Source organism: Chelonoidis abingdonii, chromosome 20 (genome assembly GCF_003597395.2).
Source record: "Chelonoidis abingdonii isolate Lonesome George chromosome 20, CheloAbing_2.0, whole genome shotgun sequence".
Taxonomy (NCBI): domain Eukaryota; kingdom Metazoa; phylum Chordata; order Testudines; family Testudinidae; genus Chelonoidis; species Chelonoidis abingdonii.
This window is the reverse complement of record NC_133788.1, coordinates 7,544,311-7,569,389: the sequence shown is the minus strand read 5'-3', so window position 1 is coordinate 7,569,389 and position 25,079 is coordinate 7,544,311. Positions and strand designations below refer to the sequence as shown.

Genomic DNA, 25,079 nt, shown 5'->3' with positions numbered 1-25,079 from the left:
AGGGTTTTTTATTTGGGAAGAGGGATTGGAAAGGTTAATAAACCAGTTAGAAAAGCATGCAGAATATAAAGATAGAATACATGGAGAATCTACTGGTCTTATGGAGCGATTCATCAAACAAGGAAATACACAATCCTGTGTATTATGTGAAGATATTTTGGCATCCAATTGTATCAAAATATTAAATCAGCAAATTAAATCTGTACGAAAGATTTCCCACGCCTGTCTTACTCATGTGCAGGGAGGAGCAAAGGAAGGAAAGAAAATTTCCGGTCCTAAACTAAAGTTACTGAGACCATGTGTTGACTTGAATTTCTATCAACTTATTTTATTCACTGGGGCCTTCAGTCCTATTTAAGATGGCAGGCCAATGTGATTTTTTTTATTTTAAACGATTTAATGATGAGTGGAATTAAGAACATTCATATGTCTGTTGAATTCAAAGCCTCAAGTGATGCTATGAAAAAGACCTTCTGAAGTTGTAAATAATGTAAGAGTGATTTTGTGTTTTTGAGTGAGAATAGTTGTGTAACAGTCTGCAGTCAAACCACCTAATACAGTTGAACCTTGTTCTCCAGCCGTGTAGGTCTGGACTGGGCATGCTCCATGGCGGATATTCTTCGAGCTTTGAACTCCTCTGCACAGTGGCATAGTGTGATTGCAGCTTTCACAGACCATTGTATTAAGCAGCTGCCCTTCCACCTAAAACACACCAATATCTTCACCTTATTGGTACTTGTTGGATTTCCAGAGGTAATTGGAATACTGTCAGTACTTAATGATTTGAACTATGATAATTATAGATTATACTTTTAAACACTAAAAACTACACTTTAATGCCATAAATTGACAAAAGCCATAAAACTCAGATATGTCTGAGACTTCATCCTTCATCTCTTGCACAGTTGGTTGTAGTCTTTGTCTAATGGAAAACAATATAATTACATAGCTCTGGTTTTACTTGGATACATTTCATTGTGGGCAACTTGTAACCAGCAACTTGATATCCAGAATAGCCTAACATTGAACATCAAAAAAGGGCTTTTAGACCAGTATAAAATAAGCCATTATTCTTAATATATGTATCTCTGATATATCACCAGAGGACCATTAAGTTGTTAATATGCACCTGAGGTATTTTGTTAAAAAAATGTATTTCATGTCTAAATACCTGCACATATTTGGCAATGGACAATTGTTTAAATAACAAGTATGATATTAACTATAACCAAAATGCAGCCAAGTATGTAAGATAACATAAAAAAAATAAGTTATAAGTATTATACAAAGTTAGGCTGGTAACTGAAGTCTTCGGTCTCCCTTTGTTTCACTAATGCAGGTGCTGTGTATGGGAACTCGCTCCGTGTACATGGATAATGCCAATGAGCCTCATAATGTAATCATCCTAAAGCACTTCACTGAGAAGAATAGGGCGGTTGTTGTAGACATCAAAACCCGGAAAAGGAAAACAGGTTCTTTGACATTTTTATATCTAAGAATCATGTGATATTTCCTTACAGTATCTCTTATGAGTACCCAAAGCCTGAAGTTTTAGTAAACTATTTTATTCAGAAGTTTATTAGCTGGATTCCTCACAGAAAAGAGATCTGATTTTCCACCCATAAAGCAGATCAAATCTTTCAGGTTTCTGCTAAACTGATATAACATCACCTAGTACAAGAATTGTTGCTTTCATAAATGTGCACAGAATGTAGCACTTAATATTGTTTTGTTATTGCAGAGACCTCACTTGTATCTGAAGTGAACCTGACAATGTTAGTTTGGTCACTGCTGCTGTCTTGTCCTTTATTTGTGAGCGTTTAAAAGGTTTTAATTACTTGCAAATTTAAAAATACTTACTTCTCCTGCATATAGTTAACCCTGCCACCCAAAGGAGTATGAACAGCATAAATATGTACTGGTCAGTTCACTCTGCTGCCCAGAAATGAATCTTTAAATACCTTAATGGCCATTTTGGCAGTAAATATGACATGACCACCTACTGGCAGATGGAATCTGGGGGGTTATATATACTAATTGCCAACAAAGGGACTTGTTAGCTGTGACCCAACCAGTTTTTCCTGTCCCACTGAAAAAAATGAGGCTATTTAGTCAGATAAATCCTACTTTTTTTAATACTACACAACTTCAAGTCTGTGAAATCTGTCCCAGAAGTTATGAAATAAGATTAGGCAAGCAACTTTGGTAGTCATGCTACACTCAATGGAAAAATGATAGTTCTGTACCAGATGTGCTGATCTGTACTCTAGGGAGGATGTATCATCTCAGACATCTTAGAATGATGCATTCTGGGGCATAACAGTAGAATGGGCTTGCTAGCGTAATCTTTAAATTTGCTTTAAAGAGTGTCTTTTGTTTGTACTGGACATTCTGCATCCTGTGATTGTTATATTGCAAGCGAAATCCAATGTAAAGACTTTTTTTAAAAACTTAGTTTTAGCTTGTTCAGAAAAATGACAAGGTCAGGCTCAAATACAAATTGCATAATAAACAAAACAGATTGTGAAAGTTGACCTCTTTAGTCTTAGCATATAGTGTTTAGTGGCAACACATAACTCTACCAGTGCGCTAAGATATTGAAATTAATAAAACAAATACTATTATGCATGCCAGGAACATTGAAATTATAGCAGTATTTAAAAGTAGGTGGAAAGCAAACGATTATCCAGTTAAGAAGCTTCACTTTGATAGTCAGGAAGGTTAGATTCGTGGTGGCCAACCTGTGGCTCCGGAGCCACATGGAGCTCTTCACAAGTTTAATATGCAGCTCCTTGTATAGGCACTGACTCCGGGGCTGGAGCTACAAGCGCCAACTTTCCCATGTGCCGGGGACGGGGGAGGGGGGGGAGTGTTCACTGCTCAACCCCTGGCTCTACCAGAGGCTCTGCCCCCACTTCACCCCTCCCCTGAGCGTGCCGTGCCCTCGCTCCTTCCCCCCTCCCTTCCAGAGCCTCCTGCACACCGCAAAACAGCTGATCGGGACATGCGGGGAGGGAGCGGGAGGAACTGCTAGTGGGTGGTAGGCGCTGCGGTAGGATGGAGGGCTGGCTCTCGGGGCGGCATTCCGGCTCTTTGGGGGCGGCTCTTTTCAGGGGCGGCACTCCAACCTTTTTGCTTGGGGCAGCCAAAAACCTGGTGGGGCGGACACTGAGGGGGGCCTGCTGACGTGTTACTGTGGTTCTTTGGCAATGTACATTGGTAAATCCTGGCTCCTTCTCAGGCTCAGGTTGGCCACCCCTGGTTCAGTCATATAGATGTGGACTCTCCTGTTTTCTTATTGGTTGAGTCAAACATGGATGAGAGATTAGCAGGAATAGTGAAAGGAGGACATAATGATTTAATTCACCAGATCAATTGTGGGTCATCAGTTTCCCCAATTTTTGTCTGTTCCATGAATAACACTTGTACTTCTGTGCCCACTGACTCTCTATCTAGTGCTAAACAGAAGTTTGTGCAGTTTTTAACTATACTTGAGATATTTTCAGCGCAAAGGAAGTGATAAGAAGGCAGCTCACTATCCAAGCATTTTTATTTTGTACCAGAAGGGAAGAGAAAACATTTTATCAGTACACTCCAACAGAAATGAGGAAAATGTGTATCTGTAGCAAAACTATGCCCTCATGAAGGAATTCATGTCACCAGTTTTAAACGCTGTTCTGCATTATTGGAGTGTAATTCCCACATTAGTCATTGACTTAAATATACTTGTTTGGTTTTAACTTAATGCTTAGTGCTAGGAGAGGACTTGCCAGCATCTTTCTTTTGCGGTGATTCCTTTTAAAAAGCTTGACAACAGTTAGGCTGCTAGTGTGCTTAGCCCGCAGCCTATCCTACTGATCTATATTGTCTCCCTTGTACTCTGTAGCCACACGCTGCCTTTTGTTTTATACTTTAGATTATAAATTCTCTGAGGGCAGGTACTGTTTTTCTTTTTGTTCTGTGTTTGTACAGCCTGGCACAGTGGGACCGTGGTCTATGACTGGGCCTCCCAGGTGCTATGATAATACAAATGATAATAAACTGAGCCTAGAGAAAAATTCCAACATGACAGGGTTTTGGGTTTTTTTTTGTTCTAGTGAAAGACTACCAGTTGACTCAGAAATGTGAACAAGAAAGCACGGAATCCCAAACTCAGCTGAGACAGTATCGCCAGCATTTTGCTTTTATAACCAGCCACCTTTTGCAGACCAGCATGGACAGTAGCTATGCAGAGGCAGTGGAAGCCACCTGGGTCTTGTCTCTTGCTCTGAAAGGATTGTACAGAACACTTAAGGTGATATGATTTTTTTTTTTTTTTTAAATGTCTGATCAGCTACCTAAGTTTGGAGTGAGGACTATGAGCTGTCTGGGTCAGGGGCCATCCTATGTGTTCAGTACCTCACCTAATGGGACCTGATCCTTAAGGGGTTCTAGACATTATTATAACATAAGTAATAACAGCCAAGGTCACTTGTCAGACCTGGCCCCACGCATCCTCTGCACACAGAGACTGAGAGCACAGCTCAAAAGAGTATATTAAGAAATATTGTTGACATGTGTTTGATCAATTTTCCTCGGCGATAAGGCTGACTGTGAAGATGCTGGACCATAACGATAGATTTGGGTCAGAGTGGAGGAAATATGAGTGGGGATGGGGAATTCTCAAAACTCTGAGGAAAAAATTATGCTTTTGAGTTCATCTGGCCTCTTTTATTGTGCAGAGTACAATTAGTTTTACTCCAACAATGAGGTGGTAGTGACATTACACATCTCATTGTGAGTACTGCTAAAGACTTGAGTAGTAAGAATTTCTATAGTTGTGCCGGAATTTTTTTTTTTAAAAAATTCTCCTCCTTTATTTTTCTCAAAGAAGGTTCTGTTTGGTGAGAATTGTGTATTATCACAGTAACTTTTCTCTCTCTTTGACAGAGTCATGGTTTTGAGGAGATCCAAGCAGCCTTTCTTCAGTCGGGTTTACTTAAGCTGCTGGTGAAGAAGTGCAGCAAAGGAACTGGTTTCAGTAAGACATGGCTTCTCAGAGACTTGGAGGTAAGAGAATAAGTAATGAAAGAGTCAGTGTAGCCAGTGGCATAAAAGCTCAAGGCATTGCGTTTTCACCACATGTTAAACTTCTTTGAAGCATTATTATTTATATATTATATATATTTACCATTTTGTTCCCAGAACATGATGGAAAATACATTTTGAGTAATGCTGGCATTGAACTGATTTAATCTGAGATTTTTTGAAGGGTCTTAATGAGGGTAGGAGCCAAAGTCTCCTTGCTATTTTTTCCAATTCCTTTGAGCCCTGTTGAAAATCCCAGCTTTTAACTTCAAAAATCGTATCGGTAGATCTCCAAGAGACCTATTAAACACTGATGCTGTGCACAGTTCTTAAGCAGATACACATGAATCATTACAATAGTAACTGGTGGGAGATCCAACATACACTTGGACACTTTTGTTCTTTTGAACATCTGTTATTGCAGGGAAAATTTTCTGTGTTATGGCAATAGACAAGCTCTATGAAGTTTTTCTCATGGTGTCTGTACTAGCCTTGATGCTTACAGTTGATATAAATTGGCAAGACCAAAGTGATGTTACCCTGCTGCTGTTCCTAATAATGAGTAGTTAATGTTACTGTGCATACTGGAGCCAAATATCTAACTTATTTATTTTTAAGGAAAGGAACTGTGACTAAAAAACACCATTTTGCTTGTGCCTGATAATTGTCTCTAACTCTGTTGTGTTCCCATCTTGTAGTGCTTGAATATTAATATACTCAAACTTGTTGAAAAATTAATTTGTTCTCAGTTTTTTTTAAATGTATGGTTAATTATTTGAGATGTCTTCATAGAAGCTTGTAAAGTGTAAAGCATTTATGGAATGGGAAATGCTGTTTAAGTGCTGTTCCGCTTTAGAAAAGCATGTGTTAATAAATGTGGTCCAAGGGTTTATAATGTTCTTACAAGTGCCAGTTGCACCTACACTAATACTGTCTACAGGTGTTACGCCATATGTTGCCTTTTTCCATACAGATTTTGTCAATAATGTTGTACTCCTCAAAGAAGGAGATCAGCTCCCTGGCTGAACGTGAGGATAAAGAACTAGAGGAAAGGGACCGAGATCAGGACGTGGACCAATCCATCAGTTCCACTGATCTGGATCAGAGCAAACTTGATCCTCTAGAGGGCTTGGATGAAGCAACCAAAATATGTTTCTTGGTATTTATTAGACTGTTTTTCCTATTTTTGAAGATATTGTGCCTCATTTGGATCACACAAAAATTGTTTCCATATGTTTAGTCTTTAATGCAGTTTTTACTTCTAATTTTTAGTTATTCATAAACTGATTCTTGTATTATTGCCTAGATTATGTATAATTTTATGCTTGGACTGCAATAATAAATATTACTAATGTTTTTAGTAAATTATTGCTGTAGAGATTATGAAATTCATAAGTCCTTTATTCATGTGCTGAACAGAAAAAGATGTAGAGATAACCCCAGTTGAAATCACTTTTCCTCGCCTAACCTAACCTTAGTTTTATTTCAGATGACGCATGACGCACTCAATGCACCTTTGCATATTCTTCGTGCCATGTATGAGCTGCAGATGAAAAGAACAGATTCTTTCTTCCTGGAAGTTCAAAAGAGGTGAGTGAGCTACTGAATCCAGCAGAAGAACAGTCGTTGAATGTGAAAGGTAACTTTTACTCAGTTAGCAGGGACACTAAACAGAAACTGCTATAAGGAAAAGGACGTGGAACTGGTTTGTAGTGCTTCCTAAAATGTAATTGGAAAATTGACTCCTGTTACATTTGGAACTGTAGATGTGAGGACAGAAGCTAACATTTTGAAGTATGTTGTTTGTTCCTTTGGATAACTTTTACTTACATGCACAGTATATCTCTGTAGAAGAAACTGCTTTTATGGATGGAAAGTCAGTGAGATACCAGTATTTCTCAAATGTCATCCTAACTGAGGAAGAGTGATATGCATAGACTTGCTGGCACTCAGAGCAGCTTCTGGTACCATCTGCTTCTTACAAAATCAAATTGGAAGATATGAACATATTTTTCAGTTAATAAGATCAAATGAGAATTTTAGTTGATCTGACCTCACAAAAGAGTAAGGCAGTACTTGGATAAGAGCTTTCTAAATGCAAGTCAGGGAAGCTTTAAATGCAAGTATATCTTCTTTTTTTTAAAAGCGGCAAAGAGTCCTGTGGCACCTTATAGACTAACAAACGTATTGGAGCATGAACTTTCGTGGGGTGCATCTGATGAAGTGAGTATTCACTCACAAAACCTTATGCTCCAATACGTCTGTTAACCTATAAGGTGCCACAGGACTCTCTACTGCTTTTACAGATCCAGACTAACACGGCTACGCCTCTGACACTTCTTTTTTTTTATGTTCATTGACTGCAAAATTTGTCATTTTTAAGGTTTGATGGAGATGTAATTACAACAGATGAAAGGATCCGAACACTGGCCCAGAAATGGCAACCCAGAAAGCGTTTGAGATTGGAAGAGCAGAGTTCGAAAGCAGTGGATACAGACATGATCATCTTACCATGTTTGGTGTGTACTCTTTTTAAAAAAAAAAATGGAAAAAAAAAATGAAAATTTTATATCATCACTAGACTTAGTGATTCAAATAATTTAGAAGATCCAAATTTAAGATTTGTTTGTTGTTAGAGCTCCTGTTTTATTGTGCTAAAAAGAATAGGCAAGATATCAGCAAGAACTTAGCTTTCTTCTCTGCAGCTTCTCTCTTGAAGATCTAGAAGAACTAAATTTTAGATCAGGAGGACGAATTATGACTTTACTGGAATGCTATGAATTTCCTATTTCATCCAAGAGAGATTTTACATAATATACAACCGTAAACATGTTCGCTGACCACCTTGCTGCAATGTTACCATATGAATAGCTTCAATAATACCAAATAATGATGAATCTGTTTTGCCAAAATGGACAGCATGACTCTAGTAGCAAAAGAGAAGTGAGGTTAAGGGTGGGAGGGATAGCTCAGTGGTTTGAGCATTGGCCTGCTAAACCCAGGGTTGTGAGTTCAATCCTGGAGGGGGCCATTTAGAGATCTGTGGCAAAAATCTGTCTGGGGATAGGTCCTGCTTTGAGCAGGCGGTCGGACTAGATACCTCCTGAGGTCCCTTCTAATCCTGATATTCTATGATAACAAGGTAGCAAGTGTCAATTAGCCATGTATTGGGATGCAACTAAAGTGCAGGTAATCTTGAGTATGGGCCCAACATGGATCCAGCAGAGAAGCTCAGGTATGTATGGGCATGACTGATCTTCACTTACAGGAAACACATATTTAAAAAAAAAACAAAAAACACCTTTTTTAATACCTACTGGCTTCTACGAATGGATAAATCTATATTTAGTACTGCAAAGATCTACAATATAGTGTCATGGTAATTTATAGATGTTCTCATTTAATGACCATCCACAAAAAAATTAAGCATGGATTCATTATTTTTTGTTTTTTTGTTTTTTAAGGCCAGAGGACATTACGATAATCTAGTATGACCTTTCGCATTGTATGGGTCACATAATTTCATCCAGTCAGTCCTGTATCTAGCCCACTGATTGGTGTTTGAAGTGCAACATGTCTTTTAGAAAAACACCCAGTCTTGATTTAAAGACTCCAAGTGATAGAGAATTAACCACATATATTGCTAAATATGTTCCAGTAGTTAACTTACCTTCAGTGTTTAAAAAAAAATTGCACCTTTGTAGTCTTTGCATACTTGATACATTAGTACATTTATGGCTTACCTAAAATGACACTGAAAAATGGACCCATTTTCCACTAAACAAGAATTAAAATAGTCGATAGGTGTTTGGTACTGGGCATTTGAGTTCTTTAGTAGACTAGCATGGCTTGTGGGACACTGTGGTATTTGGCAGAAATGCCAGCTAGATCTTCACCAAAGGGTCAGAAAGGAAATAAAGCTGCTAATTTCTTAGTCCCTCTTCAGTGGCTGTGATTACTGGGATAATCAGTAGTTACGATGCATCTAACAGGAGCACCACAAAAAATGTGTGGAGCATTATCGCTCTTGCTTCACTTGTACAATTCAGTTTAAGTTTATGCTCTGAGTGTTAGAATCATTTGACTCTTGCCTGCATTTAATATCAGTGATATATAGTTTGTAACTATATCCATTGACACCCAGGGGCAGACTTAAAGTAAATTGTCCACAGGCAGGCTTAGTTGTGTTTTCTATGAAAGATTGGATCTTGTAATTTTTAATGAGTCTAATAATCAACCTATAAACAAAGAATTAAACTTCTGGTCATAGATTTGTAGATAATGAAGAAGTAAATTGCCCTGAATCTCTTTTCAGCTTGTGCTTGTCTCTTGCAGTCAAAACCTGTACTTTGTGATAAAGCCACTGAAGAATCCAATCCCATTACCCAGAAACTGATAACCAACACAGAGAGTGATCTCCAGCTTAGCTATGCCAAACAGCGTCGCACCAAGAGTTCCATACTCTTGCACAAAGAGCTAGATTCCAGGAGCAAAAAAGCTGTGCGGGATTACCTGTATCGGGTGAACGAGGCTACTGCTGTTCTGTATGCCAGGCATGTACTTGCATCGTTGTTGGCTGAATGGCCTGATGATGTGGCAGTAAATGAAGACATCCTGGAGCTCAGTGGGCCAGCCCACATGACTTACATTTTGGACATGCTTATGCAGCTAGAGGAGAAGCAGGTATGGGAGAAGGTAAGTGGGCTGCATTTGTATGTCTAGCAAACTCCCAGAAATATTTGTGATTCTTTTTTTAAAAAATAAATAAAAAATATTCGAAGACTTTAAGCTTCAAATCATATATTTCTTTATGACGAACAGAAAACTGAAAAACGTTCTTCTTGGATGCAGCTGTTTCAAATAAATGAGCAATTAGGATGGGGAAAATTCTGTTCTGCAAGGAAGTCAATGGGATAAGGAGCCAAATTTGAGTACTGTTTTTAGCTTAATTTCAGTATGTATTTTAAAAATCTGCTGTGTTTTAAAAAAAAGTTTGTTACAAGCAAACAAAGTCTCAGAATTGTAGCTGAAGACAAGTAATAACTACCTAGATACCCATACAGCACCTAACGTAGTGGGTCTCCAGATTAGGGCTTTTGGACACTACAGGAATATAACTAATAGTGTGTGTTCATGTCCAGGAAACACATGCTCCTCCAATATCTTTCCTTGCATTATTCAGCTGGCTGTTTCACCATGCCTCATCTCAGCCCTGGCCTCTGTTGTAAAGCTTAGGTTAAGAACTCGTTGTTAATCAAAAAGAAAATTGAACTATCTGGACTTCCTCATTAACTTCCGTACAGGAATTTGAATCCATTTTGTCTTTGCATATTCTTAATTTTTGCCTTCTTGAGTTAGGTCAGAATCATCCATTGCCATAGGTATGCCCAGACTTCCCAGGTACTGAAAGAAAGAAGTAGTATTTTAAGTTTGGTTATTATTTTTAAAGGGAACATATATAAGAGCATCGCTGAAGGAATTCTCCATATATTTTTCTAAAACCAAAGGTGGTTTGTTAGTAAACATCCTGGTTATATGATATGGTTTTAAATTTCAACTTTGAGTATCCTAATCTTAAAAATCCAAACAAATACCTTTTAGTCTAGAGTCTGCATTTCAGGCTCTGCCTCCACTATCACCACTTTGTTTATGGATAGGACCTATATTAATTGTGACATTCATTACAGCAGAAGACTAATTTTAAAACGAAACACTCGTACTTTTATAACAGTGGTAGGACGATATTTGATAAGACTCATTTTTGTAGGTAGGATTGTGCAATTTGAAACCTGAAGTATTTGACATTTGTTTCTTAAAATTGAAACTCCTAGCAGATATGGAAGGTAAAGGGTCTATCTGGTATGTTAACAAAATACTTTGGATCAAAATTACCTTCCTTATTTGGCTTAGGCTTTATTTACCTATCTCAATCTATTGTGGCATTGTGGGATTAGTCTTTATGCCAACATCTATGCAGTGAGGTTAGACAATTTCTGGCTGTCCAAAGTTGTCTCAATACATGAGAATCTCATTAAAGTAACATGCAAGATTTGAAACGCAGTCCAAGGACTAAATTAAACCTTCCACATTTACAGGAGACAGTGTGCGCACCTAATGAGCCCAGTTGGCAATTTCATTTGCAAGTTTCTCTTTTACTTCCTACCAGTGGCTTTTCTTCTCTCTTCTGAGGGGCTGTGTTGCTAAAACAACTTTTTTGTCACTCCTTGTCAAATCAGTCTGCAAATGCTGATTTGGTAGCAAATTGACCTTGCATGGTGTGTTTTGTTTCCTCAGATTTTGCACAAAGTGCTGCATGGATGCAGTGAGAGCATGTTGGGAACAATGGCATTGACTGCCTGTCAGTTTATGGAAGAACCTGGAATGGCAATCCAAGTGCGGGAATCCAAACATCCTTATAACAACAATACTAACTTTGAGGTAATTGACATATCTTATAGTGGAGTGAGTATGCACAGGTTGTGCATGAATTGAAGACATTGGGTGGGATTCTCCAAAGCACCTAGGTGGCTTATGGAGCCCAAGTCCTGTTGCCTTTCAGTGGGTTCAGGCAATGGCACTTGTGTTCCTAACCTGTTCAGGCACCCCTGGAAATTCTCACTCATGACCTTTCAGTTAACAGGGCATAATTTAAGTTTCACCTTGTACAAGAATATATAAGTAAGGCTCCCACTCAGTGAGGTACTTAAGTGTGTGCCTCAGTTAAGCATGTGTTTAAAGCTAAACATATGCTGAAGTACTTTGCTGAATTTTATGGGTTTAATAGGCAACAAATTTTACTTTCATCCAAGATCCAGTTTCAACAAGGATCTCAGATTCTTGAGGCATCAGTAAAAAAAATTAAGTATGAAACTTCTTTCTGTGTTTTTAGTTTTGGGCTACCTTTCTCTACACTGTCTTAATGATTCTCTTTTCCTGATATTAGTTGGCAGCATCATACTAGTTAGAGAGTAAAAGGCAGTCATCTCTTCTAGGAGAGCACCATGAGTGACATCTCCTCAGTGTCCCATGTTGGGCAAAGAGATGAAGCAAAGAAAGGGGGCATGTGGATAGAATAAAGAGGAATGTCCCCTGAGTCCAGAAGTTCTCATGGCAACCCTGGGAGTTTCCTTAGCTTTTGTATGCAGTAGGAATTTTGTTGAGGGTTTTTTTTAGTGCATGTAATACTATCCTTTAAGATGTGCCCTAGAGGTCAGTATCTTGGAAACTGGCCTTCTGGATTAGTGCATCAGTTTACAGACAAACAATATAATTGTGCTTATTTAAGCATGAGCACTACTAGAAATTAGATTCTTTTATGTAGCTGGCAGTGTCGACAGCACTCTGCACTCTTTGAACTAGCCCATGACCAAACTAATGAAGACCCTTAAATAGAGATATCGTAATCTTTGTTATGCCTTACTTGAAATCTGCCTTTTGAGTATTTGTATACAGACACAGTGCAATGATATGGATGTCATCTGTTTGCCTTTCGCAGGATAAAGTTCACATCCCTGGTGCTATCTATCTCTCAATCAAATTTGACTCTCAGTGTAATACAGAAGAAGGTTGTGATGAATTAATCATGTCCAGCAGCAGTGATTTTCAACAGGATCGGCACAGTTTCAGTGGGTCTCTGCAGAAGTGGACTGATTTTGAGCTTCCAGGTAAATGGACCGTGTAGATATACCATGTATGTGAGTGCAAACAAGTGTAGAGAGTGACTGATAGCCTGTGGAGTGAGAGACCAAGATCTTAACGTCCATTATATCCCCTGATGTTTGTGGCATACATGGAAAAATTCCTCTTATCCCATCCCCTCTTTGCCCCAATAAATTTTGTGTTCTCCATTTGCTTTGTAGAACTAGCCTGAAAAGCAACAAGATGAAAGTCAATAAAGACAAGTGCAAACTACTACACTTAGGAAAGAAAAATAAAATATGCAAATACAAAATGTGCAATAACTGGCTAGGCATAGTACTGCTGAGAAAGATTTGGTGGTTATAATGAATCACAAATTCAGTACAAGTCAACAGTGTGATACAGTTGTGCCAAAGATTCCTAGTTCTGAGGTATATTAACAGAAGCATTGTGTACAATGTGGGAGGTAATTGTTCCACTCTGCTTGGCACTGGTAAGGTCTCAACTAGAGTATTGTGTCCAAATCTGGGCAACTAAATGGGAGGGAGTCCAGAGGAGAGCAACAAAAATATAAAAAAGGTTTTTAAAAACTGATCTATGAGGAAAAGTTTAAAAAGAAAAAAAAAAAAAAAGGGAGAGGGTGATATGTTTAGTGTTGAGGAAAGAAGATGGAAAGGGGACCTGATTAGTCTTCAAATATGTTAAGAGCTGTTACAAAGAGGACAGTGATGAATTCCTCTGTCTCTGCTGAAGGTAGGTCAAGAATTAATTGGCTTAATCTGCAGCAAAGGAGATTTAGGTTAGATATTAGGAAAAACTTTCTAACTAGGGTAGCTAAGCACTGGAACAGGTTACCAAGGCAGGTTGTGGAATTCCCATCATTGGAGGTTTCCCAGAACAAGTTAGACCAACACCTGTCAGGGATGGTCTAGGTATGTTTGCCCCGCTTCAGTACACAGGGTTGGACTAGATGACCTCTCCCAAGGTCTGTTCCAGTCCTGTATTTCTATGAGTCCGTGATTGGACTCATTTTGCAAGTTATGCACTAACTTGACTATTGACTTATTGAGTCTCCTAGCATAGACTTCTGCTGCAGCATGGCAAGTGCTTTCTGACTTGGAACACTGGTGGCAGCTATAAGTAACCAAGCAGATAGAGGTATTTGGGATTATAGCCTGATGTCTACCTTGTCCTTATATAAAGTTATAGCTTGAATATAAAAACAGCAAGGACTTCTTGGATTGGTCCACAGTCTGATCATAAAACTGTTAAACTTTTTGAAAACTCTACGTGAATTGAAGAGTTTACTTATCACCAACTCTGAGTGGCCAAATACAACAGTTTAATTCCGGTAGTGGAAGTCTGCAGTTCTGCACTGCTTTTCTAACAAGTCATTTCAGAGCATCATCCCAGAAGTTATGTGAATAGCTAAGTGTCACATGCCAGTTCATGGACATGGCATGGAAGCAAGAGCTGCTGACGTTGAAATGAACAGCCATAGACACTTTGCTTTATGTGCTGCCTTCCATAGGCAGTACACCAAAGAGAAATGGAAAAGAGAGTTTCCTGGAAAGGAGCCTCTTGAAAAACATCCTTTGTACAGAAAAGAGGTTTCAGAAGCTAAAGGACTTCCATCTGGTAATTAAAAGCAGTGATTCTTGCTTTAGTAACTTACTACTTTTTCTTGTTAATGTCCTGGAAATTCTGCTGGACATACAAGGGTCTTGGTTATCACATAAATATCTCATAAATCATTGATCAGTTCTCAGTACTGTATATCTTTATTAATGTGCACTACAGTTTCCTAAATAACCCCCCACACTTGTCTGAACCAACTATCTGACAAAAAAAAATACAGAAAACATTAATCTCTGTGTGTATTTTTATACACTGGTGGCAGCTGTTCTGCATTCTGGATCAGTCTCCCATTAGTCTTATGTTCTGTTCACTTTGGAATTACCATAAGAGTAAAAGATGATTTCACCTAGAAGCAAATTAGTTTAATTATCTTTTCTGCTGTATTCTATTGTTCGTCATAGTACCTTATTGAGTTACTGTTTTTTCCTAATGTAAATGTTTTTTTTTCCTTCCCTGCTGCACAGGAGATACATTGTATTATCGGTTTACCTCTGACATGAGTAATACTGAATGGGGTTACAAGTTTACAGTGACAGCAGGTCACCTTGGAAGGTTCCAGACAGGTAAGCTCCGTTCAGAGTGTGACCAAAGGGACATATTACAATTATTTTGATCCATGCTTTCACAATTTTTTTTGTATAAGTGTTCCTTGGCCTGTACTATTTTTTTTTTTTTTTTTTTTTTTTTTAAGGTAGCTTAGCATAGGCTTTTTCCCCTCAAGTGTTCTTAAAAGGCGATACAATGTTGTGACTTCATTCACTGTGTGACTTGGGTTTTGATGAGTGACTTCTATTCACACTGGCTCAATTTTGACAGCAGTATCTAAACTGCTGAAGCTTGAAAACACAGAGAGCAGTCACCCACACAGTCTCTAGGATACTTGCCATAATTTGTTCTGGGTTTAACAGACCACTTCAGAGTTGTTGTCAAAATGATAATCGTAAATGGAGGTAATTTAAGTTGTGTTTAAAGAATAATTATATCTGTTATGATGGACTGCTTCTGGTTTTCATTTGCAGTGTGAAAGGCTTCGCTGGTTTATTTAATGATAATATTTTTAATACTCTTCTGAAATATGCATCTGGATTGTGAATGTTTTGCAGTTAACTTAGGCCTGCTGTACCTCCATTTATTAACTAGGGCTCAAATTCTGTTGTCCTTTCCTGGGCAAAACTCTCATTGCAAATATTAGAGGTAGGATTTTCAAAGATAGGTATAAGGAATTTAGCCACATAACTCCCATTAATGTTTTTGCCCAAGAAAGGACTAAGGATGGCAGGAGTTGGTCTTTATTCTCTTTCTCCAGATCAAGTTTTGGTTTTTATATCATTGTTTGTTGTAACAATTCTAAATATATATGGGGAGAGGACAATTGTGCAGGTGAGTAGAATGTCTCCCTCCAGAAATAACAGATTCTATTCAATTCCAGGGTTTGAGATTCTGAAACAAATGCTATCGGAGGAAAGGGTGGTTCCACATCTCCCACTAGCCAAAATCTGGGAATGGCAGGTAGGAGTAGCATGCCGCCAGATTGGGCACCAGCGTTTAAAGGCCATACACTTACTCCTGAAGATAGTGCAATGCAGCAACCACAGGTAAACACATTGCTACACATTGTACACTAAACATGCCTTTAAGGAGAGGGTTTGCTAAATTCAAGTCAGGGCAGAGCCACAGAATCATAATTTAAAGTAGACACTATAGTTTGTGGTATCTGTGGTATTGATGGGTATTAGCAATGGCTTGCTAACCAAAAACAGTTGAAGTAGTGATGTTCTGAAAACAATTTTTTTTCTAGATGGCTTTTTAAAAGATTCTGTGGAACAAATCCTTTAGTCAGAATAAGTCAGATTCCATGTTGATTGTATTAAAATAAATTTAAGGATCCAAGAGTGAGTCTCCTCCTCTTAGTTAAAATGAGGAGATCAAGAACAAAGTGCAGAAAAAACATTGCCAGATTCAGTATTGCAATAAGGGTGGTAACTGTCTTTGATTTGTGCCAGTGCAAGCTGTATAAATGGAGCTATAGCTTCAGGTGAGTTAATGCTTGATTCTGGGTGGCAGAGGTGATTGTGCTGGGCAGAAGTAGACAGTTGGTCAATATATGGACCCTCACTTCAGTTATAATGTTCAATTAAGTAAAATCCTGAAGGCGCCAGAAACCTCTTGCTTTTTCTAGCTCAAAGGAAACAGAAGTGTTGTTGATGTGTATATATACAAATATTTTTGTAGCAATTTTAGACAATGACATAAAATTTGTATGAATCGTGAATTTTGATACCTTAGCCCACATTCAAGTCTGAACATCTGCAATTTTGCTAAAAGGTACATAGCCATTGTTCATATATTTGTTACTGAATGTGTATCTAATTTGTCCTTACAGTTTGTGCTCAAAAAACTTGTGCCTTTGTCTGTGGGCAACAATTTAATGTAGGGTAAAAATCTTTATTATGGAAATAATACCCTAATACTACTTCAAAATTTCTTCTGTAGTACCCTGATCAAGGCCTCTGAAATTGAGTTTTCTTTTGATGAAGCCTTCTTTATGTATGTGTAGAAGAGACTATACAATACAGTGATGTTTTGAATGGGAATGTGAGGAAAGGCAGGACTGGAAACCCTGTTACTTGCAAAATGATACTGATTACCTATACCTATGTTTAAAAAAAAAAAAAAAAAAATGGAGACACCCTTTCTGCTTGTAGTTTAGACTTGCTAAGTTCTAACCAGTGGAATCAAGGCATTTAATGAAGTGCTGCCTTCATTTATTTCAAAGACCCCAATTCAGCAATTCTTCCTTACTCAGCAAGTCCTTTAGACTTGCTTAAATCCATGAAAGTGTCTAATGTGAACCACAGACATAAGAGTGTTGCTGCATAGGGGGAAGAAATTAGTCATGTGCTTAAATGCTTTGAGCTTGGATCAAAAAAAGTTAGGGATCTTAAACTTCTAGGATGGTGTTTTAATTTAGCTGCTACATTTCTGTAACCAAATACTTCAAAACCCAAGTCTACCTTTGTAATCAGTCTCTTGTTACATGCTTCATAGTGCTGTCAGGAAATGATCATTAGGTTTCAGCTCCTTTGAAAATATTGTTCTTCATGTCAAAAATGGAGACATTAATCTGAGTTACCCTCATTCCACTTAAATGACTGTTGTTGGTTTGTTTCTTAAGGGACTGTGACCTCACCTTGTTAAAGCCACTCTGGCAGCTTTTCACCCACATGGAAAATAACCTGTGCCATGACATGACCAAGCCTGGTATTCTTCTTCTTCCTCTTCATCGTGCACTTACGGAACTCTTCTTCGTTACAGAGAGCAGAGTGAATGTAAGCAATCCATTTACCCATATGCTCCCCTTCTCCAGCAATGAGCATAGCGTGTAGAATGCATTGTTAGACTGCTTTCTGGCTCCTCAGCATAAATAGGTCAGGATTTCATAGGCACCAGACAGGTTGGAAACATTTTCCCTTGTGGAGTTCAATGTCAGGTTCTAATATAGGGACATATACCTGTACTATGCTACCTCCTTATCTATTATACAACCTTAAATAATGGGCACATTTCTTCCTAAGGTACTAAAAGAGGAATATTCTAAGACTCTGCCTATGCTCAGGGGAGAGCTGGGTTTGATAACCCTTTGAAAACATAGTTTAAATGTGGTACTCTCTCTGAGCTGGATTTGAACACTATAGGCTACCAGTATAGACGGGGCCAATCTACATTGAAACCCAAAGTCAAAATTGTGCTCAAATCCTGTAGTCTTGAGCATAACTATAGACCAACTGGGGGAGCTATAGGCCTATCAGCTTAATTTCAATACCTGGAAAGATACTTGAACAAATTATTGAACAATCAATTTGGAAGCACGTAGAGGATAATAGGGTTATAAGTAATAGCCAGTATGAATTTGTGAGAACAAATCATGCTATGCCAAACCAACATAACTTCCTTCTTTGACAGGGTTCCTGGCCTAGTGGATAGGGGGAAAGCAGTAGATGTGATTATATCTTGACTTTAGTAAGTCTTGTGGTTCAGCGCCACATGACATTCTTGTAAGCAAACTAGGGAAATGTGGTATAGATGAAATTACTATAAGGTGAGTGCAAAGCTGGTTGAAAGACTGCACTGAGAGTAGTTACCAGTGGTTTGCTGTCCAGACCGGGGAGCTGTATCTAGTGAGGTCCAGCACAGGTTTGTCCTGGATCCAGTACTATTCAAGGTCATCATTAATGACTTAGATAATGAAGTGGAGACTCTGCATACAAAATGTGCGGATGATACCAAGCAGGGCGGGGGTTCTAGCTTTTTGACGGATAGAATTAGATTTCACAACGGCCTTGACAAATTGGAGAACTGATCTGAAAACAAGATGAAATTAAATCAAGACAAGTACAAAGGATTTGAGAAGGAAAAAATCAAATGTACAACTACAAAATGGGAAATAACTGGCTAGGCAGTAGTACTGCCAAAGAGGATTTAGGGGATATAGTGCATCACAAATCTTAGTGTGAATCAACAATATGATGCAGTTGCAAAAAAATCTGTTGTTGTTCTGGGGTGGATTGATAGGACTGTAGTATGTAAGAAATGGGAGGTAATTGTCTAACTCTGATCCTCACTGGTGAGGCCCCAGCTGGAGTATTATGTCCCGTTCTGGGCATCGCTCTTTGAAGAATTTATCAACTTTTTTTAATTAAAGCCCAGAGTCCAGAGAAAAGGAGTAAAAATTACAAAAGGTTTATGAAACCTGACCTATGAGTAAAGGTCAAAGAAACTCAACATGTTTAGTCTTGAGAAAAGAAGACTGAGGGAAGACTTGATGACAGTCTTTAAATATTTTAAGTGTTATTATAAATATTTCTCTCTGTGTCCACTGAAGCTAGGACAAGAAGTGAATAAAGAAGCAAGGGAGATTTTAAGTTAGATATTATGAAAAAGTTTCTAACTACAAGTCACTAAGCTCTGGGATAGTCTTCTAAGGAAGGTTGTGGAATTCCCGTCATTGGAGGCTGTAAGAATAGGTTGACAAACACTTGTCAGGCATGGTCTGTGTATGTGCAGAATGCTGGTAACTTTTCAAGGTCCCTTTTAGCCCTATATTTCTATGGGTTTGTGAAAATTTTGATGAATTGGCTCTGTAGATCCTATGGAGAGTGAAATGCTAATGCTGATCTGTAGAATAACGTTGTTAAAAACACCTTGCTAAAGCAATCTCACTGACCATGTTTCTGGCTTCAGGAGCTTGGATCTCTACAGGACTACTTGCTTGCCTTAAATACTGAAGAGCATCTTCATCGTTGCACAGCACAGGTAAAGAAAACAAAACCAAAAAATCCCTCTCCCAAGTGCCTCTTCTGCTCTCTCCTGCATTAGACAGCCAGTCATTCCTAACTGCAGGATAGGCTTTTATTTCCCATAGATATATAGTCACTGTTGTTAGCGCAAGATCCCAAAATTCAATTTCACTGGTTTAAATAATGATTCCTTAGATGTGAAAGGCTAATGGCCTGATCCATGCACCATCTGTTCCCTCTTCACACCCACCCCAATCTGACATTCATATTTCAATGTAGTTGGTTACAAAAAGAGCTTAGTTTCAGATTGTAGAACTACAGCCCCACTGCATGAAAAACAAAATCAATATGAAATAGCAGGGGGAGGAAATGGCAGCCACCAACTGATTCAAGTCACCTAACTTAATGTTATCTGTCAAGTGAGTGGTCTACCATGTGAATTTAATCAGCAAGAAAACTGCCTTGTCAGTTTTTATATCAACCTTGCAAAACTGATGGAAATTTCCAAGTCCAGACATAAAATTTAGTTGTCTGTTTATTAGTATGGTGGTTTTCAATGGAAAAAAAAGAATTCACTCTATTTTAAAGTTTTTTACCTTTCCCAGATAATCTGCGTAGTCTTGCAAGATTGGTGTAGATCCAGCACTATTTGTATCTTCCTTCTTGACACCATTGTTTGGGTCCCCTTGAGCTCCTGCTAAATGAAACTACTCACAAATGGTGTCCTCCTTTACTGATAGCCACCCAAGAATATTATTACAGATAATGGCAGTTGAGTGGATCTGAATTATCAAAACCAAAACCCATGTCCCACATCAGGCTTTCTGCATTCCTTCTCCTATCACTTAAGTCATATAGAGGCCAATTCTGCTCCCACTGAATTCAGGGGAGCTTCCCTACTGAATTCAATATTAGCAGCCCTTGGCCCCGAAAGAGTTATTTTTTTCCAGACACTTCCTGAATTCACAAAAAGAACAGGAGTACTTGTGGCACCTTAGAGACTAACAAGAGGAACTCAGTTTTGCTCTCCCAGCGTCTCTGTGGCATCTCCAGCTTCCTTCTTAACGCTCAGCTCATTTGACATGAGATGACTCCTTTATCTTAGTAAAACCCACTGTCCATTTACAAGTGATACCACAATGGGATTTGCCTGGTGCATCCACCTTAATTGACTTGTCCTCTATATAAGCAAAGCTTTAGCAGATGGGAGGCATCCGGGCAATCGGAAATGCAGTTGCTTTTTTGTTAAGCATACAGACCTTGTTGGATGCATGACAGTTTACTTCATTGCCAGAAGATAATCAGATGGATAGAGAACAGACTACTCCTATGTCTGTTAAACTCACAGCAACAGAGGGTGGCTTTTTAGAACTTAAAGTAACCATTACTTGATGGTGATAATCTTCGTGATGCTTAACTTTCTTTTCTTCCTCCCCTCCAGGCCCTGAAAAACATTGCTGCTATCAGCCTTGCCATTAACTATCCAAACAAATCAACAAGTCTCTGGAATGTTTAATACTGGCTCATGGCCGGAGTGCATGGGATAGAATAGTTTGTCCATAGAAACCTTGGAACAAACATCTTCACTCTGTTCAGGAAAAGTTCCTTCAGCTTCAGCATATGGGTACTCTGCAGCCTTCCTTCCTTCCACTTTGATGTAGAATTCGTAAAAATAAAAGCGCACTTCAAAGAGAGAGCACATTTTGAAGTAACTCACGCATCACCTACAGTTACATACGCACATATTGTAGCATGTTAAAGTAAACAGAAAAGTATTTTTTTATTCAGAGTGTGAATGGGAGAAGATTTTTGAAGTATGAGAATGGAGAAGGCTGTCTGTTCCCAGTAAAACCGAGTGACTGTAACTGGAAGGGATAGCTTGAAAAGTTTTGGTGAACTTATGCTGGTAGCACCGGCAGCATCCATTTTTCGCTGGAAGTAAAATTGATGAAGAGGAATCTTGGTGGACTGTGTAAGAGTAAAAATGGCCCACTCTTGAAACCTGCCATGTTTCACTTTTGCTTTGAAAGGCACTACCCATGGAGAAAATCCTGCAGCAACTAACTCATTACTGAACTTTAGGTTTTCAAACAAATATAGAGAGATTCAAAGGGCAGTTAAGATTCCAATGGCAGAGCACCCTTCTGAGAGGTGAAAGCCTCTATTATTCTTTTTGGTTTGATCGACCGATATTACTCTACATTGTCTTAAATATGTACAATGCATTGTTTTGGTTTAGTACAGAAATCACAATGGCTCCCTTGGAGTAGTTTTCGAAGAGATGGTATAAGAAGCGGAGAAGCGCTGGCTGTGATGCATAACTTCTATGTTTCTCGAAGATGGCATCTTTTCAAAAAATTATTCATGGCATATTCTTTGCTACTGGTGGCCCAGGAGCTCCTTCTGGTGAACATTGGGAAACCCTGATTCCCAGCATCAAGGGATGATGGCCGGGGGGATTAGTGATTAACCCAATTTATCTCATATAGCAATAACTGCATTACTCCTGCTGAATGTGGAATAAATAGCAGACCTCTGTGTTGAAATAAATTGGCTTTAATCTTGCCCAAATTTGCTGGTTATTCCATTTCCAAAGAAGACTGCAAAGAGCTTAAAGGGTTGTGGGGCTACATTTTGTGTGCACTAATTGCCTGTTTGGTTTTGTTGAATGTAAAATCTGCAAAAGTTTTATTGTGCTTAGATTTTTTTTCCCACCCAGAATGAAATGATGAAGAAAACATAACCAGATGCATCTATAGTAGAGACTGGAAAGCTGATCAAAATGGCATCAGGACAATGACTGTGTTTGAACTGAGTGTTGTGTTCACTGGCTTTATTTGTCCAAAAAGGCCAGTGGCTAGCACTGTCCTATGTATAGGAGCCCTGCATTTGGGAATAGTCTATGGAATGGTGCTCTTCCAGCCACCTGGGACTGGGAGTATCTTAAAGGCAGTGCTATTTCCCTCTGGGAGGGAAATGTACAATGTGCTTTAGTGCCCCCATGTTTTGGATGGTCGTTGGTGCTGCAGCCTTGGAAGTAGCTGGTTGGCTCCTATTCCATTAGGAGAATGCAAGGCCAGTGCTGTTGTGGGAGAGAAGTTTAAATTGGAAAAAGTACTCTGAATGAAGGGGTTAAAAACTGAAGACCCTCATTGGCCCCAGAAGTTGCAATCACTGTCTTCCGGAGGTGGGATGGCTCTTGTAGTAAAAGCAAATCCCAGAGTATAGGAAGAACTTGTCCTCTGCCCAAGATTGGAAAAAGGCAGAGAAATGCATACTCCTCTGAAAACTTTCTTGCAGTGTAACATAATGAAAGTTAGTTTTCTTTTCCTTTCCAGGGTGAGATACTGTTGAGTACTAAACATGAAATTTACTTGTATCGTAACTTTTAACTCATAGGTAAAGGAATTTGCAGTCTTATTCTTTGGTTCCCTTTTAGTGATGTCTTTAAGTTTGTAATCTGACTGCAGGAGAGGCCAGAAGCTTCCCTGATAAACCAAATGCATGTCTCCTTCTAACAGTGTGAACTCCTACTGGAGAATCTGGGGTGGGGGTGGGGTCATTACACCAAAACTATGATCATCTTCTGATGTCCACTTTAATGAACAGTGTGTATTTTATCAAAGGGTCAGATGAGCATTTTAAAACTGCTGCTCTGGGACCATGTGGATTTCCTACACATTGTCTTGGAACAAGTCCCTGGCTAATCGGTAAATCACTGGTGATAGGTTGATTGTGTCATATGTAAGGCATGCGATGCGCTGTTGAGATCTGCCTAAGCTTATTTACAGAAGGTTTTTTTCCTCTTTTTACATCAGGTTTACAGACTGTACAGAGATCCTTCGCTGATCCTATTATGGCGTTTCCTCTTTCTCATTCTTTTTCTGTTGCACTGTATTTTTACTTTCTATATAACAATATGCACAAAGGTTGTAGGAATGACATAGGAATGGCCAAAGTTTCTATCTTAGACATACCACTTACTACCCTTGCTGGTCAGCCATCTTGCTCTCAAAGGGCTACAAGTGGCATTAGCTGCTACATATTCTTTCCACCCACTAGATGGAAGTGAAGGACTGTCCCCTGGCTTGACACTGAGTCTTTCACTGCCTTAAAACTTGCTTCTTCATTGTGGGTTTTTAGGGGGCAAGAAATATGGATTTTTTCCTATCGTGTAAAAAGGCGTAACCAAACGAATTGAATATTTGTGACCAATAGCTCTTTGAAATCCTGCAGCAGTTCCAAGTGGATGCAGATGATTCTATGGAATAGTACAAAGCTGGCTGGAAAACAGGTATGCTGAAGAAAAAAAATGTGCCTAATTAAAAACTGATTGTGTCCTGAATCACATATGATGTATTTAAAACAAATCACATTGTTCCTAATGATACATGTGACTTGTTTTCATTAAACACTTTAAAAGGTTTTTAATTTTTTTTTTCTTACGGGTTTACTACTTTTCAATTTTTATCGGTTTTGGTTGTTTGAAATAGATCAGACCTTTTAGATTTATTCCAGTTCAGCTCAATATGTAACAAGAAAGTTATAGATGTGGGTAAAATATGCAAATGAAGAGAAATATATTGTAAAAATTCTATAAAAAGTACAACACTGAGTCTGTAGTTTTTGTTTTTCTTTCCCTTACTGAAGATTGAATTTGCAGCAAGAGCTAGGGGTTTACTTTGAGTATTAATCATTAGGGACAGGATTAATGTAAATAAACCTGCTTGTCCTCTTTAGTATTGTATAGCTGATATCACACTCTACCACACAAACATCACATGAGGCTTGACTTAGGCTCCAATCCTGCAACTGGTTCCATGTGGACTGACCCCTGTGCCTATATCAAGGCCTGTTGACTTCAGTGGGGGTCTGTCTGTGTGGATCCAGTTGTAGGGTTGGGCCACAATTTGTTTCAAGCTGGTGGTTCACACCTATAGAGTTCCTGTACTAATAGGAGTCTTGTCTATGTTGAGAGACACTCCTGTGCCATAACTGCTCCCATACTGTAAATGGGAGGAGGTTGCTGGCAAGGGTAATTCTGCCCATTGGTCCATTAGAGCTGCCGTTTGTTGGCCTTCTAAGCAAGTCTATTTATTTACACAGGCTTTTTCCTGAGACGCTGGTTGGTGGGAACGTGAGGGCTTTTCCCTGGAGTGACAAGTTGGGAGTCTCCTCTGGCATTTGGCCAGTCTGGAAGTTGGTTTCCCCTTTTGTACAAAGCCAGAGAGGTTTGTCATGAGCGTGTTTACTAAATACATATTGATAACCTGAACTGTAGAATGTGCTATACTCAGATGAGCCTCTAATGGCGAGGAGAATCTAGGACGGGGATGTTGCTCTTGTTATTGTGAGCAGGATCAGGCTGTAAACTAGCTCGTTTCATTCGTTTATTGTGGGATGCGCTTCTTTTTCCACCCTTGCTCTTTTTAAGAGCAA

At 38.8% G+C, this 25,079-nt stretch overlaps 1 protein-coding gene across 1 annotated transcript in view; it reads left to right on the top strand.

The window, feature by feature from the left end:
* ZZEF1 (zinc finger ZZ-type and EF-hand domain containing 1) overlaps positions 1 to 24,255 on the top strand; it is a 79,960-nt gene extending 55,705 nt beyond the window's left edge. Inside the window, exons 41-55 of the mRNA XM_032786965.2 lie at positions 579 to 753; positions 1,340 to 1,472; positions 4,098 to 4,294; positions 4,930 to 5,049; positions 6,041 to 6,226; positions 6,557 to 6,657; positions 7,451 to 7,586; positions 9,403 to 9,762; positions 11,362 to 11,505; positions 12,563 to 12,731; positions 14,808 to 14,906; positions 15,773 to 15,938; positions 17,519 to 17,672; positions 19,585 to 19,656; positions 21,082 to 24,255. Coding sequence (XP_032642856.2) covers positions 579 to 753; positions 1,340 to 1,472; positions 4,098 to 4,294; positions 4,930 to 5,049; positions 6,041 to 6,226; positions 6,557 to 6,657; positions 7,451 to 7,586; positions 9,403 to 9,762; positions 11,362 to 11,505; positions 12,563 to 12,731; positions 14,808 to 14,906; positions 15,773 to 15,938; positions 17,519 to 17,672; positions 19,585 to 19,656; positions 21,082 to 21,156 — 2,287 coding nt within the window. The 3' untranslated portion in view covers positions 21,157 to 24,255. The remainder of the gene's footprint in view (positions 1 to 578; positions 754 to 1,339; positions 1,473 to 4,097; positions 4,295 to 4,929; positions 5,050 to 6,040; positions 6,227 to 6,556; positions 6,658 to 7,450; positions 7,587 to 9,402; positions 9,763 to 11,361; positions 11,506 to 12,562; positions 12,732 to 14,807; positions 14,907 to 15,772; positions 15,939 to 17,518; positions 17,673 to 19,584; positions 19,657 to 21,081) is intronic.
* Positions 24,256 to 25,079: the final 824 nt, after the last annotated feature.